The sequence below is a fragment of the Myodes glareolus genome, chromosome 4 (assembly GCF_982192425.1).
Source record: "Myodes glareolus chromosome 4, mMyoGla1.1, whole genome shotgun sequence".
Classification (NCBI taxonomy): domain Eukaryota; kingdom Metazoa; phylum Chordata; class Mammalia; order Rodentia; family Cricetidae; genus Myodes; species Myodes glareolus.
This window is the reverse complement of record NC_142029.1, coordinates 88,434,196-88,451,567: the sequence shown is the minus strand read 5'-3', so window position 1 is coordinate 88,451,567 and position 17,372 is coordinate 88,434,196. Positions and strand designations below refer to the sequence as shown.

The 17,372-nt window shown below is 50.0% G+C and overlaps 2 protein-coding genes across 3 annotated transcripts; both read left to right on the top strand.

Annotated features, from left to right (window-relative positions):
- Positions 1–1,293: 1,293 nt before the first annotated feature.
- Positions 1,294–11,229, top strand: Esam (endothelial cell adhesion molecule). Its single transcript, XM_087905703.1, has 7 exons — positions 1,294–1,505; positions 4,822–5,009; positions 7,091–7,292; positions 7,478–7,633; positions 9,649–9,771; positions 10,049–10,175; positions 10,419–11,229. Exons 1-7 carry the CDS (start codon positions 1,436–1,438, stop codon positions 10,735–10,737), a joined length of 1,185 nt encoding a protein of 394 aa, XP_087761829.1. The 5' UTR covers positions 1,294–1,435; the 3' UTR covers positions 10,738–11,229.
- Positions 11,230–12,098: 869 nt separating this feature from the next.
- On the top strand, positions 12,099–17,323 carry Vsig2 (V-set and immunoglobulin domain containing 2). Of its 2 annotated transcripts, XM_048448441.3 has the most exons (7): positions 12,099–12,277; positions 12,741–12,904; positions 13,167–13,374; positions 14,213–14,371; positions 15,195–15,314; positions 15,428–15,572; positions 17,131–17,323. In XM_048448441.3, exons 1-7 carry the CDS (start codon positions 12,214–12,216, stop codon positions 17,258–17,260), a joined length of 990 nt encoding a protein of 329 aa, XP_048304398.1. In that variant the 5' UTR covers positions 12,099–12,213; the 3' UTR covers positions 17,261–17,323. The 2 variants fall into 2 exon arrangements, with proteins under 2 accessions (XP_048304398.1, XP_085545865.1); XM_085689739.2 differs by lacking the exon at positions 15,428–15,572.
- The last annotated feature ends 49 nt before the right edge of the window (positions 17,324–17,372 follow it).

Genomic DNA, 17,372 nt, shown 5'->3' with positions numbered 1-17,372 from the left:
CAGAGATGTCAGGAGCAGTCTAGTGTTTGCCCAGGCATTTTGTAGAGCCACTGCATGACGGGTATTTGAAGAGGAGCCAGGCTGACCGCACTGGTGAGAAGTTGCTGGGGCCCTACAGGTGGGAAAAGTCGTTATGCAATGCTGGAGCCGGTGCCCTGTGTGCTGTTGAGGGGGCCCGGCTGCCTCTACTACCTGTCTGTAGTACTCGACTACCTCCGAACAGGCTATGCCAGGCATCCATGGTAATGCCTTCTGCTCTCTGTAACCTTTGTTGAGTGGCGAAGCTCGGCTCGAATAATTTGCAGCATCTTTTCCCGTTGTTTCTTGGCGGTTGGGCAAAGGCAAGCACCGCTGAGTGCCCTGCTGAAGCAGCCTCGGCCATCAGAGGGCGCAGAGTTGCCTCCACCGAATGGCGTGGGGAGGGGTGTGGGGTTGGAATTAAATTCGCAGAGGAAAGATCTAGGAATTAAAGGATCAGAGCCGGCCTAAGCCGTTCACTGCAAGGGATGGTCAGCAGTGAAGACACCAGTGGCTGTACAGAAGAAAAGGAAATTTATATCCGGTCCCCCTGCATCTGTCCCTCCTCCCCAGTCCGCATTACGGATGAGGAGCTGGGGACAGTCGCCTCAGTTTCCTGCTCAGTTTCCTTGTACCAGTCTTCCCTGTTTGCAGCAATGAGGCAAAAGGCCGCGACTCCCTCGGGCCTCAGTTCCTAGAAGTTCTGGAGAACCGGCCTCTCTCTTGCCCTAAGAGAAGAAAGGCCTGTGGTGTCAGCTATCTTAGACTTCCTGGCCTGGAGCCTCGAGCCTGAGCCGGGCTGAGAGGGAGCTGGACGAAAGTTCGAATCCCCACCTCGGCAGCTGCTCCTGGCCCACCTGACCTCGCACTCCACACACAGCAAGGGCCCCTTCTTCCTCTGAGAAGGTCGCTCTGCAACGCGGCACCCCGGGCTTGGAGCGGGCGGTTCTGGCCACGGCTATTGGGCTTTTAGTGTCGGGTGAGGGTGGCTCCTAGACTTGGTTTAGTCTCCCATTCCTTCTGTCACCTCAATGCCCAACGCCTGCGCGGGAGGTGTGCATGACTCCTAGGTCTGGTTCGTGGGGTACCACGACCTCACCAACCCCAGTACGAAGAGTAAACGGACAGAGGCAGCGGATCCGGCTATCCGAGCTCGGGCAGAGCTCTCCTCCCCCGCTGCGGGTCACTAGCGCGCCGCGCCCTGCAGGACGGTGACCTCTCCACCCCTTTGAATGCCCCGCCCCCTGTCCAGTTGGTCCCCACCCCACCTCTCCATCCGCACACCCGCAGTCTTGGGTTGGAGCCACACTTGTCAGTAGCCTGGTTCCTGTGCACATTCGAGTTGCCGCCGCTTACCACAGCACCTGTAGACAGTGTGTGCCCCATCTGTTCTGAGTACTCCGGGCCAAGGAGGGCCATGATTATTCCGGCTGGAACCCCCGAGACCAGCTTGCTGCGGGGTTTGTTCCTGGGACTGAGTACCCTCGGTGAGTCAAACCTCGGACCTGGAGGGTCTTTGATCAGAGAGATCCGATCCGAGATCCTAGGGAGGACTTTGGGAGTGGCTGTGACGCGACTCTTGCTTGACATTCTTCTCTTTCTTCATCACCCTCCACTTCAGGGTGTCCCTGGTGGGTGCTATGTTTTCTCCCTTCTATGGCCAGAACAGCTCCCGGCTTTGGTGTGGGGTGCGGTGTTGGGAGGGGATAGAGGCATCTCCAGGCAAGATCTCTGGGATGAGTTGGGGCAGCTATTCCCGTGTACTCACCACCCCCACTCATCTCATCTGGATAAGCTGAGGCACCAGATGAAACGGTAACCAAAGAGCTTAAGGACTTAATTCCACCCCCCCCTCCATTCAAGCTGATATGAAAGTCCCTTGGGGGAATGTCTGGTCCTCTGCCTTGACGCAAGTACTTCAAGGCAGTACTTTACGTCAGGGCATTTCCCCCACCACATTGCTTTCTTTCCCTCCTGCTTCCTGCCCTGGAAATCAAAGGAGATGTCCCCAAAGCCTGACCATGAGGTCATTTGGACACAGGAAATTCGGGAAGAGGTCAAAAGCTGAGACTAGTAACACAGCACATTCTCAGGTCTACCATGATCCTTTTCTTTTCCTGGATGGATCCGAAGGAATAAGGAAAACGGGGAAAGGGTGCTAGAGTGTCCAAGAGGAAGGGACCTCCTGAAGCCAGAAGTGCTTGGGAGAGCTTCCTGGGACATCGAGCAGGAGCTGACCATGACCCAGTGCTCTAGCTGGAGAGAAAAGACCCAGTAGGAACCAAGTTATTAGTTATTCCCTGGGCTATTTTGCTATCTGGGTTTGGCGTCCTGGGCTTTAACTCCTTTCTCAGGCTAGAGGATGCCAGAGCAAGCAAGACCTGGAAGAATGTGGAGTAAAATTCAGTCATGTTGGGGGGGGGGATCCCTTTGTTCCTGCCCACAGCCTCTCTCTCAGCCTGTGTGCCAGTGGTGTTGAGGGCATGGGATCTTAAGGACCCCAGATACATGAGTCTCATGAACCTCCACCCTCCTTAGTCCTCCAAAGCTTAAAGAATTTCCTCCTTCTTCAGCTTCTCCGCTCTACTTTTGCATCTTCAACCTCATGTTCGGTTTCTTTTCTACATTCTTTCTCAACTTGACTTTTCTGTGTTGGAAGGGACAGTGTCAGTCTCCAAGCAAGGGAGAGAAAAAAAAAAGTCTATATTGGCTGCCTGAGCATCATAGACATCCTCTGCGGGTCACCCGTGGGCCCCTCCTTTTTTTCTTTTCTTTTAGCATTGCGGCTTAGTTTGTCATATCAAAGACCCAGAGCCTAAGTTGCTATATGATGTCCTGAAGGTTGCCCTTCTTGGCCTCTGGAGGGTTAAATGTGCTTGCCGCTCCTAGGGGAGGCACAAGGCAACAAGGCCCTCCTGCTCCAACTGCTCCTTCGTGGCTCATAGCTGCCCCTGGAGCGTGAGAAGCCCACAAGGGGAGTTTCTCAGAGAAAGAGGGAAACTAAAAATAGTAGCCCTGGGGAGCAGGGCCCATTCGCTCTGCTTAGGCCCTCCGTCTGTTCTCTCACACTGGTCTCAGATTGGGCCAAATGATGCTATTCTTGAACTGTTCCAGAGTCCTTCATTGGAACCCAGTAACTCCCCATTTTCCTCCATGTGACACCCAGTTACCAAAAGGTCTGACCAATTAGGGGTCTTCCGTTCCAAGTGACGCCAGAGCAGAGGGCTGAGAAATCTCAGGACCTCTTGCACGCCTAGTTTCCCACTGAAAGACTAAGTAAGTGTGTCCATCCATTGCTGCATCTCACTGCAGCTCCCCCGTCGTCCCGCACTTTGCAAACTGCAAATACAAAAACCTGGAGTAGGCAGATAGTGCACCCTTGGCGAGTCAAGCTCGAGTCCATCTGGGTACGGACCATTTCCCCTCCTAACTGGCCTTACAGCGAGTGTTTCTGAAAGGGCTAGGAAGACCGACCGCCGCCAGGAGTCTCCAGGTGCGCCAGCAGGCAAAGTCTCCGGGGGAAGTGGAGCTTCTCAAGGCGGGGTTGTTTTCGCCTGCAGAGCCTCCGGTGTAGCAGCCCCGGCTTCATTGTCTTCTGCCTTATCGGCTGGGCGCAAGTTTCCTGCTCCTACCGCAGGGACCTGCCAGGAAATGTAAGGGGTGGGGGATGCCACGAAGGACAAGGAATAGGGGTGGGGTCCTGGGTTAAGACGTGGCCGGGAAGCGGTGGGGGAGGCGCTCATCCTGACTCGGTGGGTTTGGAGTCTCCCGAGCCTTCCACCCGGCTCTGCCAGCACAGTCGGTCTGTGGCCTCTGAGCTATTGCCGCCTGCTCAGCTTCTCCAAGGTGGCAGCTAGTTCCGAGTGCCAACGAGTGTGATGATCCCGGGAGAGCAGGCCCCGGGACCAGAGCCGTTCGCGTCCCCAGGCTCGATTCTGTACTCATTCAAAGTTATTTCTCCAAAAGCTTTAGCACTGCATACCCTCTCGCCCCTCCGAAGGGCAAAAAGCAAGTGTTCTTGGCATTGGAGTATCATCAGTGTTCCCCTAACTGAAGCTGACACCCCTGTTCACCCGGACGCAGGATGCACGCACGGGGAGTTTTGTACTTGTGAGAAGATTGTCCTCACATCCCACTCTGAAATTCCCTGCAATCCAGCAGCACTTGCTTTGATAGCCAAAAGTTTTCTCGAGGATTTGGCTGGGTCTCAGTCGTGCGTTTTCCTAGCGGAGCAGACTCCATGGAACTGAGCGGAGGCCTGGGATTCCCATAGTCACCGACAGGCACGGGAGCTGGGAAACGCAGTACTCATGCTCGCAATCGGTGGTTCAGAAGGAATCGCGTGGTTAATGAGTAACTGCTCAATCCCCCGCTCTGCCCCCCCTCCCCAATCTGTCCACGGAGTCTGGATGACCTAGACCGGCACCTCCATTCTCCCTTGCTTTTCACCAAGGAGACTGGAGGAGCAAGTGTGTAACGTGGTGTGTGGATCAAAAGTGGGTCTGCCTTCCCTTCTGGAATCGCCCCTCCCCGACATGGAATCTGCTAAGATTCTGTGCCTCTGGATTAGAATGGAGACTTAGAAATGTGGTCCCATTCCCACTCTAGACGCAATACTTTGGAGTGAAGAGGAGCAGGACCTTGGGAAACAGGTCTCCAGATACTCCTCCAGGCTTTGTTCCTCCTCGAGGGACATTACTCCTCTCCCCCTCCATCCCCGTCAAGCGACTGACGTTGGTCAGTACCTTTGGGCTGACCGGGGAGCTAGCCCTGGGAGATCACACCTCCTTGCTCTGTTTTCAGCTTCCTTCTCACTGGCTCAGCTAGAGCTGCACGTGCCCACCGGCCTCAACAAATTGGAGGCAGTAGAGGGACAGGAAGTGGTGCTCCCGGCTTGGTACACGATGACGCCGGAGCAGTCTTCGTCCCAACCTTGGGAGGAGCCCCTGCTGATATGGTTCTTGGAACAAGAAGGGAAGGAACTAAACCAGGTGAGGGGAAAATCTTAGCCAATGACAACCTAGGGATGTAGGAATGAGATGTCAGAGAATGAGGGCGGAAGCCAAAGGTATAGGGAAATAGGGAAGAGCAAGCGACCTCACAGTACTAGTATTGGTTCTCATTGTGAAATCCAGCACATAAAGCCTGGTTAAAGCACAGAGGCAGGCACACATGCGTGCATGGTGGTGGTGGTGGTGGTGGTGTTGGGGGCGCTAGAAGGATTGAGGAAACACAGGGTGAGTAAAATATAACTTTTCTTTTTGGAGACTCGGTCTCACCCAGTAGATTCAGCTGGCCTCACAGACACCTCTTGCCTCTGCCTCCCAAACGCTGAGGTTAAAGGCAGGGGGCATCATGGCCTATACCACCAATTTTGAAAGTTCCACATGCTGTGTGTTGGCATTTTTGGGGCTTGAGATGTTGTCAAGTACAGGCCATATCTCTTCCTGGATCCACCCGCCTTCCACATATCCCCTCCCTTTCCCCCCCAAATCATCATCATCATCATCATCATTATCATCATCATCATCATCATCATCCTGTTTGTATATGTGTGGGCTTGTATTGCCACAGTGCTAGTACAGAGGTCAGAGAACAACTTTCAGGGATCAGTTCTTTCCTTCTATCTTTATGTGAGTTCATAACTCAGATCATCAGGCTCTGTGGCAAATGCTTTTATCCAGTGAGACATCTTGCCAACCCCAAGCCCCCAAACTCTTTATATCTATGGAAGACAGTATGGCCTCCTTCCACCATTTGGCATCTCTGTTCCTCCTCTACACAGGACTGGCACTCAGTGGCTCTTTTATCCAGTACCTGAGGCCAGATTCTTGCTACTTGCATGGATTCCTTGCATGGTCTTGGAAAATGTATTCAGGGAAGTCATTTGATCTTGCTATCTTGTCTTTTGTTTGTTTGGTTTTTGACACAAGGTCTCTCTATAGCTCTGGCTATCCTGGAACTCACTGAGTTGAGCAGGCTAACCTTGAACTCCTAGAGATCCTCCTGCTTATGTCTTCCCACATGCTGGGATTAAAGGTGTGTGCTACCCTGCCTGGTCTTGTTTTGTTTTGCTTGAGACAGAGTATCATAGTTTATTCTGGCCTTAAACTTCAGATTCTCTGGCTTCTATCTTCCTCATGCTGGAGTTAGGCTGGTATGGACCTACAGATTCCTGCACACACGGGTAAGGCAGGGACTCTTACCAACTTAGCTTCTCATTCAGTCCCCCATTTGTGTATGTGCATGTTTGCATGCGTGTGCATGCTGACGTATGTACTTGTGTGTACATGCTCATGTACACAAACATGTGAGAGTCAGAAGTCAACCTTGTCATCATCCTTCAGGCACTATCTACCTTGTTTTTGAGAAAGGGCCTCATACTAGCATTGGAGTGCACCCATTGACTAGTCCCAGAGACCACTTTTTGTGACTTTCCAGATTCAGGGTTATAAGTGCTCCACTGTGCTGGGATTCTTTGGTTGTTTGCATTGATTTTAAAGATCTTCATGACTGCAAGACAGGCACATCAGAGACTGAGCTATCCCTCCCAGCCATACCTTTCTTCTTCCCTCTCACCCAAGAACGCATAGACCTAGCTGTCTCGGAACTCACTCACCGTGTAGACCAGGCTGTCCTCGAACTCAGAGATCCGCCTGCCCTGTCTCCCGAGTGCTGGGATGAAAGTCATGCATCACCTCTACATGGACAGCCATAACTTTTAAAATTAAGAAATAAAAACTCTTTTCTCCTTTTTAAAAAGAATTGTGCTCCAATGGTAGAACTTTCACATCTTACAATCTACAATCTAAATTTCTTTCATACACACTTCCTCTTGCATTGAATGCCCCTTCTTCCCCCACCGTGGTAATCACCTAAAAAGCCACCATACAAGCGAAAGAGATGGTCCACTCGGGAAAGGAAAACTGCCATGTATTGTCAGAGGGTGGGTGAGAAGATGGGTAAGTGAAAGGTGATTCACGTGAGGAGGCTGTGAGGAAGTCCACATGGAGACAGGCTGAGCCTGTGTGTGAACATCAGAGACAAGTAACAGATGTCCTGTCCCCACTAGGTGTTTTCCTATATCAATGGGGCCGTGTCAAGTAAACCTCGAGTATCCCTTGTCCATCCTATCTCCACGCGGAATGTGTCCCTGAGGCTGGAGGCTCTCCAGGAGGAGGACTCTGGAACCTATCGTTGTTTTGTCAAGGTGCAAGACAGTGGAAGCACAGACATGGGTCACAGCAGCAAAAGCATAGAGCTCAAGGTGCTGGGTGAGTAAGAAGGGCACATCTCCGGGTCCCTTCCCACCCCAGCACAAGGGAGGTCAGAAAGGTCTTCCTCTCAAGTGGCTGAGTATAAGACCTGGGGATGAAATGTGGAATTACAAAAGAGATTGGAGGAGGGGAACCTGCGGGGTCCTTAAGGTAAGGATTGTAACCTATCTTCCCTTCACTAGTTCCTCCAGCTCCTCCATCCTGTAGTTTCCAGGGTGCACCCTATGTGGGGAACAATGTGACCCTGAACTGCAAGTCCCCAAGGAGTAAGCCTACTGCACAATATCAATGGGAGAAGCTGGCCCCATCCGCCCAGGTCTTCTTTGGACCAGCATTAGGTAAGGGGATTTCTAGAGGTCACTGACATAGTGACTCCAGATGGGGAAGGTTGAGAGGTCTCTCACAGACTGGGGTGACAAGGGGAGGCATTGCAGAAAAAGACAGGAGATGTGGAAAGAGGGTAAAAAAGATGTCATATTTGGTGTAGGTGCTATGCTCAATGCTTCCAAGAACTTTCGCGTATAGTAGTACTGAGATCTGGAACTAAACTGTTTGCTGCTTCAAATTCCAGTCTTGCCGCTCAATAACTTTGTGACTATACTCCCATTCCCTTATTTGTAAAATGAGATTTATACACACCAGCTATAAAAAAATATTTGGGGGAATTTGTGTGTGTGTGTGTGTGTGTGTGTGTGTGTGTGTGTGTGAGAGAGAGAGAGAGAGAGAGAGATGCTGACAATTGAACTTATGACCTTGTACATAAAAGGCAGACACTTGAACACTGAGTCACACCCCAAGCTTCTTTAGTTTTTTAGACAGAGTCTTACTATTTAGCTAACTAAGGTTGGCCTCAAACTAATGATCCTTCTGCCTTGACTTCCTGAGTGCTGGGATTTACACTACTATGCTCAGCAACTGGAATATTTTAAGTATAAGTATTAGATAACTCTAGAAGATCATTACTAATTGCTGAGGCTTTGCAATGGTATTCTGACTGTATAAAATAACAGAGGCTCACTATGTATCTCTGGCTGTCCTAGAACTCACTATGTAGACCGGACTGACCTTAAACTCCCAGAGACCTGCCTGCCTCTGCCTCCCAAGTGCTGAGGTAAAGCTGGGCATAACCACAGCCATCTTAATGGATATTGTTTGTGAAGATATATTTTGAAGTATGATTTTAAATATTTTAAAGAAGTTATTTATTATCATTATTACTGTGTGTGTGTGAATGATGGGTGTCTGAGCCATGATTGTGTGCCATGGCACATGATTGAGGACAACTTTGTGGAGTTGAGTCTCTCTTTTCACTTTTGGGTGGGTTTCAGGGACTGAATTTAGGTGGCCAGGCTTGTGTGGCAAGTGTTTTTACTCACCGAACCGTCTCATTGGCCCCAAAATATTACTTTAAAATGTCAGTGGGAGAAGAGGAAGAAATAACATAAGTAAAACAAAGTGTTAATTGCTGGGTGTAGGTGTGGGTATAAATATTTTCTTTTTTCCCCTTTTCTACTTTTCACTGAACCTATTTATTTTTATTTTATTGGTATATGGATGGAGCCCAGGATCTTTCACACTCTAACCATCAATTTTGCTACTGAACTAAACCCCTGGGGCCCATTTGACTTTTCTCCTCAAATAGAAATGAAGTGTGTATGCTTGAGCCCTTGGTGTCACTCTCAGGAGCTATCTGCCCGAGGGTTTGACACAGGGTCTCTCATTGGGATCTACCTTTGCTGATTTGTCTAAGATGTCTGGCCAGCACTTTCTGACCTATTTCCCTAGCCCCACATTTGTGCATTTAGTAAGTATATAATAATTTAGAAAGGGCTCAGCGAATAAGTTTTTTGTTTGATAAGCTAGTACAGGTAAAGAGCTCAGGCTGGACTCAGCACAGTCAATAGTCAAAGGGTCAGAATGGTTAGTCTACACAATCTTCTCAACCCCACCAGGTAAGGAGCATTATCCCCACTTCATCTATGAAGGCTCACATGGGGTGTTTGGGATCCCAGCATTTCTAGTTCCTAGTCAAATGTTTTGGTTTTTTTTTTTCTGCCCCCTTCTCCCTTCACACTGCCTTTCAGAAACAAATGTCAAAATGATGCTTTGGGTTTCTGTGTGGCACTTCCTGTTAAGACATCAGTCGGAAGAACCGAGAATAGAAATGGAGCAGGGGTTGAGTTAGCCTGTGCGCAGAGCCCAGAGTGCTGCCACATTCTTCCGACTCATAAGGCCATGGATAAGCAGCGACTTTCAGAGACCCAAAGAGGGCATTCCAGAAGCAGGGCATGGTATATAAGTTTTCTTAATGGAAACATCGGCCCTTGGACTGAGAGCTAAATTGTGTCCACAGATGCCGTCCGTGGATCTTTAAAGCTCACCAACATTTCCACTTCCATGTCTGGAGTCTATGTCTGCAAGGCCCAAAACAGAATGGGCTTTTCCCAGTGCAACGTGACCCTGGAAGTGATGACAGGTCAGTGAGGGGTAAGTGTGAAGACGTCAGTGGGTGGCTGTGCAGGAAAAGGAGAAGCCTGTCTGCTGAGGTTTCTCACTGAACCGTGACTGGGCATTGAACATGGTCAAAGCCAGGTCAACCTTTGGTCAGTGTCTGGCCATTTTCTACTTGTCAGCCCTCTTCCCCCATCCTAACAGAGAAAAGGGCTAACATACACAGTGATAGTTGAGTCGTGGAGCATGAGTGGACAAGGAATGGAAAAGTGTCCCTCCCCCTGACACTAAGGATTTTTCAGGGTCTAAGGCTGCTGTGGTTGTTGGAGCCGTTGTGGGCACTCTGGTTGGGTTGGTGCTGCTGGCTGGACTGGTCTTGTTGTACCAACGCCGGACCAAGTCCCTGGAGGAGCTGGCCAATGATATCAAGTAGGTGTCCCTGATCTTTGAGGAGGTAGGAACTCTTCTGGCTTTTCTCTGGAGTCTGGAATTTAGGCCTCTGCCACTTTTAATGGAAAGGCGGACAGTAACCATTGCAACATTCCTACGGGAAGACTTAAAGGAAGAGAGAAAGGGAATTGGGGTGTGTGTGGAGGGGCAGAAAGACAGACATGTAGGAACTCTTCCCCCTTTTCCTTTTGGCTTCTGATGTGTTGCTTCTTTGATGACCAGGGAAGATGCCATAGCTCCTCGGACCTTGCCTTGGACCAAAGGCTCAGACACAATCTCCAAGAACGGAACACTTTCCTCCGTCTCCTCTGCACGGGCTCTCCGGCCACCCAAGACTGCTCCTCCAAGACCTGGCACATTTACCCCCACACCTAGCATCTCTAGCCAGGCCCTATCCTCACCAAGACTGCCCAGGACCGATGGACCCCCGCCTCAGGCAGTCTCCCTGAGCCCAGGTGGGGTTTCTTCTTCCGCTCTGAGCCGTATGGGTGCCGTGCCTGTGATGGTGCCTGCTCAGAGTCAGGCTGGGTCTCTTGTGTGACGGTCCAGGCACTCATTGACGAAACCTGGCATCTCACCTTCCTGGGACACAGAGGATTGGATCTTGGGGGCACAACCACACTCTGGACCTCCAGTCCTCTGCCCCTCCCTCCCTTTATTGTTGGAAAACTGGGCGTCAGTAAGATCAAAGTCTGGGTCAAATGAGAAACAAAGGAAACGGGCCTGAGGTGGGGGGTGGGCTCCACCTCTTCCCTGTGAAGCCAGATGAATGTTGCTGAGACTGGCTACCCTCCAAGGGCCCTGGAGGAGGCTGCCGGTCAGTGAGGCCCCTGGCTCTGTGGTCTGGAAAAACACCCTGTCAAATGCTGTCCTTTGCCACCCACTCCAGCTCCCTGTATTAATATAACCTGTCCTGCTGGCTTGGCTGGGTTTTGTTGGAGCAGGGGATAGGGAAGACGTTTTGAAAACTAACTTGAAACCAGTGTTTTTGTTTTTATTTTGCAAATTTCAATAAAGATACTTGGCATTTTCATGGACTAGTAATCAAATCACTTTTGCTAACTAGGGCTTCACAGAAACTGAGTTGCGGGAGGCTATGAAGTAGATCTTACTTACTCAGGTTGTGCGTCCAGAAGACTTTATACGACCGCGGGGCTTATTGACTTTTAGTTTTTTTAGAGTTTGTAGAAGGACCATTCACTATCATATGGAAAGGGAAGGTGCCGAAAGCCCGAGGTTGAGGAGCCCCTAACCTAACCTGAGCAACAAGGTGGGGGAATAATGAAGAGGCAGGGCAGTTGCTGCTGGTGCCCTGGGCTCAGGTCTACGCTCACTGCATTGCTTTGCTGTTTGTCTCCCAGCTGAGGAGAGGAGCCTCACCTGTGTTCTCTTTCCCATGCCTCTGCATCCTTAAACGAACGCATCTTCCTACTCTTTGGTTAGCTATCCCCTTTACCAGTTGAGAGAAGACTTAAGATGTGCAGTGGGGGTATTTTCAGATCTCTGTTTCTCTGTCCTTAGTGGCTCTCAGATGGAGATGTGGGTGTAGCTTCCCTGAAGAGACTCTTATTTACCCTTGTCGGTGGTGGGAAGGAAATCTTTGAAGAGTCCAGGACTCCCTTAGCTCCCAGGGATGCAAGCTTGCTGTCTATGCCCCCCAACGTGACATCTTCGGACAGTGGGTATCAGAATGCCTTCTCTCCTGCCAAAGACACTTTCCTAGCAGAGTTCCAGTTATAAATCCTTGTCTTTAGGGTGCACTACCCAAGCCTCTTTCCTTCTCCAGGGCCTGGAAGCTTCAGAAATTAGGGGGAAATTAGGGCGGAAGAAGGATCCCAGAATTGGGCCTGGTGGAGGGAGGAGCGTTTCCCTTACTTGGGGATGCCCGCCTCTGCCCTTGTTTGCTCTGAGATAGCCAGTCTCTCTCCTGCCCAGCGCAAGGCGCTGCCCTTGGGCTTACCTAGACTCATACGTCCTCCAGACTAACAGACGACAGGACTACGAGACAGTCGTGACCATGGCCTGGGCCCTGGTGGGGGCTTTCCTCTGCGGATCCTTTCTGGGCTTCATGTGCCTGAGCGGTGAGGAGGAGAGGCTGGGAGGACTGAACCTAAGCAAGAGCGGACTGGGGGGGGGGGGGGGGAGGAAGTAGGGCGGGGCTTACCTGGCCAGCTACGTCCATTAGGCCAGGAGCCATTGTGCCAGGCTGGGAAGGGGCCATTGAAAGCAGGGAGGGAGAAGCAGGGAGGCAAGCTGGCGGGCTAATGAATTCAGCCTCTCTCACCATCTAAGGATTTACCACCGCAGGGCCTTTTCTTGTTTCCTTTTCTATCAATACATCCTCATACCTGGCCCAGTCTTGGACCTTTTACACACAAAAACCGGGTTGGGCCATGGGCTCCTCCCTCCCGGAAACCTCAAGTTTCAGGAGTCAGGGGGTTGAATAGAAGGAGGTGTGGCGCTGTGGCAAGGGAAGCCCAAACCTCTAAATTATCAAGGTAGTGTGGGACGGACTCTCCAGATCGGTGGGATTGGGTTCCTCAGTCCCAGGGCTAGCCGTGGAGGTGACTGTGCCCACTGAGCCACTGAGCATGCCCAAGGGCAAGACAGCAGAACTGAGCTGCAGGTACAGCACGTCGGTGGGGGACAACTTCGCCTTGGAGTGGAGCTTTGTGCAGCCTGGGAAACCCATCTCTGCATCTCTTCCGGTGAGTCGAGGGCAGCTGAGCCTGCTGGGTTGGCCAGGGACAGAAAATTCACCCAGGATGAAGGGTGGGAAGGGCGTTTACCTCCTGGGGCTTCAGCTAGTTTGGCCCTACGTTCTCCCTTCCGTTCGAAACCACAGCTCCTGTGTTCTGTTCCCCTAAGCAAGCATAACCTGTTTCAGTTAACAAATTCACTGAACCCGAGGTGGTGTGGTTGTTGGTATAGTATACATAGGGGACATGAACGTCTTGGACTTTTTCTTAGATCCTGTACTTCACCAATGACCACCTGTATCCCACCGGCTCCAAAGCAGATCGGGCCAGCCTTCTCCACAACCCCCCCACAGGGGGAGTGGCTACTCTGAAACTGACTGACCTCCGCCCCTCAGACACTGGAACCTACCTCTGCAGCGTTAACAACCCACCAGATTTCTACACCAATGGGTTGGGGTTAATCAACCTTACCGTGCTGGGTAAGGCTCCTGCCTTCTAGGTGTGCACTGACCCTACCCAAACCCTCTCCGTCCTGATTTGAAGTCCAAGTACACAGCCGCACTGGGAGCCTCCAGAAAAAGTTACCCCTCCCCAAGACTTTTAATCTAGATGGTTATACTCCAACTCTACCCCACAGTATCTCTCTTAGGGCCTAGTATCAATGTATGGAGAGGGGAGAAAATGAGGGAGAGATAGAGAGAAGAAACACATATTGAAAGAGAGGAAAGCAGAGAGAGAAAGAGAAAGAAAGAGAACCAACTATTGGGGGAGGGGGAGCCCAGCCATACTCCACTAGCTCCCACCACTCATTCAGAAACCTCATATTTGGATTCTGTCACTCCCAATGTCAGTGACAAAGCAGGGAAGGGGCCATTAGAGGAACAAAGCCTCTATAACTGAGGACCATATTGTGTTCAGAGCTTCCACCTCACTCTAAGTTAGAGCCTGTTCAAAGCTGAGCAATAAGAAGTTTTGAAAGCAGACAGGGGCATATAAAAAAGAGAAGACCTAAGATATATGGTTGTGTGTCCTGTATATTCAAATATCTGAAGGGCCTTCATGTGAAGGAGAAACTGTAATTTCTCTATTTATGGGCCCCAGTGGCAAAAACTGTAATCAATCAGCGGCTATTATATTAACAACATTCTGAGCTTGGCCTCAGAATGAGGAAGACCTTTCTAAGACTCAGAATCCCCGGTAGTGGAAATCACTCCTGAGGTATGAACCACGATTTGGCGAAGATGTTCAAACAGAACATGTTGAACTCATCAGGTCTAGAATAGGAGGATCACTGAGGTTCTTCTGTGAATTTTGCAGTGGCTCCCAGTGAACCCTTATGCAGCCGCAGTGGGCGAACCTCTGTGGGAGGTTCTGTTGCATTGAGATGCAGCTCCTCCGAGGGAGCGCCCAAGCCAGTGTACAACTGGGTCCGGCTTGGGTCTTCTCCTACACCTCCTCCTGGTAGCATGGTTCAAGGTAAGAGTGCAGGGCATTGAGGAGATGGGGTTGGAGACCTAAGATCAGGTCTCTAAACCCCACACCCCACACCAGTTCATGACTAAGGCCCTTTCCCCGCTTCCTTGTATTCATACCTTCCTGTCTGTCTTCCTGCTGCTACTTGGGAAATACTTCTAAATATCCTGACAGCCTGGAAGAGTAGGGGGCAGGGAACTGTCTTACAGTTCCTATTTGTCCCATTCATTGGGGATTTCTTAAAGGGTGGCAAATTGCTTCCAAACCCCCTAGAGGAAATGGGAGAGTAGTGCGGACTGCCTCAAACATTTGCTAGGTTTCTTTGGAGCCTTCGTTTCCTTTTGTTGGTTCCAGATGTCCTGTTTCATTCTGTAGCTCCCTTCCCAGTAAATCCCTTTATCCAGCAAGTTTCCTCCCCTAGTTCTCTGCCTTCTGAGGCAGCCGAGTTCAGAAAAGCAGTTGGGTCAGCTTACGACTATTCTAGAAGCTGGATGTTTAGTTACTAAGGCTTCTGCTACCATCCAGGATGTGAGCTCATCCAGTAAGCACCCCACCTTGCATTTCACCGTCCTGTACATGCAGGTTCTCCTCCCTTAAGAAAGCAGCTGTATAGGGGGTGGCAAGGGTGCAGAAGTTGCACCGGCTTTGGACTTCCTCTCTGGGTCTTCTCAAATTACTCCCGTTGAGCCAGGATTCCCTCCAATCAAAGGGGCTAGACCTTTCTTGGTAGATTGTTTTAAGGACTGAATACAATGAGCTATTGTGGTGGTAGTATGGGCTCATGTGAGTTGAATGCATGGTAGCTCACTTCCTTCTCATTCTCTAGATGAAGTGTCTGGCCAGCTCATTCTCACCAATCTCTCCCTGACCTCCTCCGGCACCTACCGTTGTGTGGCCAGCAACCAGATGGGCAGTGCCTCCTGCGAGCTGGACCTCTCAGTGACTGGTAGGGGATGCTGTGTAGAGAGCCCTGTGGAAAAGGTTTGACTTGGGGAGACTACATGACATTCTGAGAGTGGGCCCAAAAGTTTTGCAACTCTGAAGGTCCTGTCTCCCTAGACTCATCTGAAGGCCGAGTGGCCGGGACGCTGATCGGGGTGCTCCTGGGTGTGCTGCTGCTGTCAGTCACTGCCTTCTGCCTGATCAGGTTCCAGAAAGAGAGGAAAAAGGAGCCCAAGGAGACATACAGGGGTAGTGACCTTCGGTGAGCAGGAAAACTGAGATGGTGCCGAGGGCAATGAAAGATCTTGGGCTCAAAGTGGATGTCTTTAGCCTTCAAGGTGATGTCGTTGAAAGTATTTAAGGACGGGAGTTGGCGCTCAGCTCTGGCACAGGATGGAGGAATGGTTCATAAGCTAAGATAGGAATATCTCAGTTTGCAGGACTGCCCTGATGATCCTCCTCTTCACAATGAAATTTTTTTTCTTTCTGTTTGGTTCTTTCTGTTTTATTTGTTTGTTTGTTTGTTTTCAAGACAAAGTTTCTCTGTGTAGCCCTGGTTGTCCTGGAACTCACTCTGTAGACCAGGCTGGCCTCAGACTTACAGAGCTTTGTCTGTTTCTCAAGTGCTGGGATTAAAGGCTTGTGCCACTACCCCCTGGTTTCTTTCTCTTCGTAATGTGTATACATAGATACACAACAAACATATACATATATATGCACACACCTTACTTAGTGTTTTTAAGTATGTATGTGTATATATGTATATGTGCGTGTAGACACACATACTTCCATGTGAGATACACACATACATATATACGTGCATACATATCTATATATTTCTATATCTCTATCTATCTATCTATCTATATCTCAAATGGAAGTACTGAAGGGAGATAGAAGGTGGATGCTAGGAGTGGCATTTGTCCTGAGATTAGTTATTCTGGGGATGGCAAACACAAAAGGCCAAAACTCTCTTTGTTATACACTTGACACATTAGCTGAAAGGCTTGGGGTCAGAACAAGGAATGGTATAGCATTTCTTTTTCTTTCCTTAGACAGGGTCTCACTAGTAGCCTTGGCTGGCCTGCACCTCTTATGTAGATTTAGGGCTAATCTCAAACTCAAGGAGATTCTCATGTTTCTGCTCCCAAGTACTAGGATCAAAGGTGTGCACCACCATACCCAATCATTTCTTTTTGTGTGTGTGTCTGCATGTGCACAAATGTACGTGTGTATGTGATCACACAGGTAAGTGTGCACGTATGCGGCCAGAAGATAACCTGGCCTTTCTAGGAAGGCTATCCACCTTATTCTTATTTATTGTGTGTTCACGTTGTACCTGTGTGGAGGGGTATATGTGCTCTGTCACCCATGTGGAAGTCAGAGGACAACTTTGCTAGATGGCAAGTGAGCCCCAGGGATCTACCTCTCTCCATCTTTCCAGTTCTGGAATAACAAGCTTGTGCCTGACTTACTTTACAAGGATTTTGGGGTTGAACTTTAAGGTCAACTGCTTAAAAACGAAACTCACTGAGCCATCTCCTTAGCTCTCAGGACAGCTCTTAAAATGTGGCCCTCAGATGGCCTAGAGAAATCCACTAGGAACTTGTTTAAACACTCAGATTTAGGCTATTTTCTGTGCCTCCTAAGGCAAAGTGTGTGTGTCGGGGGAGACAGGGCGTGGACTCTCTTAATTTTAAAACAAAGTTCTGCAGATGATTCTCAGGAGAACAACATTTAAATGTTCCTGGGTTAGGGGAAGACAGTTGCCTGAAGGGTGATGTTTCTAGCCTCGGTATGTCTTTGCTTGTATCCTTCAGGGAGGATGCCACCGCACCTGGGATTTCTGAGCAAGCTTCTCGGAGGGCCGATTTCAGCAAAGGGCTCCTGGAGAAGTCCCCATCCGCCAGCATGGTGACGACCAAGTCCAAACTCTCTATGGTTGTCTGACTTCTGATCCCTGAGGGTGGTGAGGGGTAATGTTAATAATTAAAGTCGTTGGATAACATGTTACCTCCTTTACTGGTGAGGTGAATTCCTCTCCTCTCCGTGACCCAAAGAG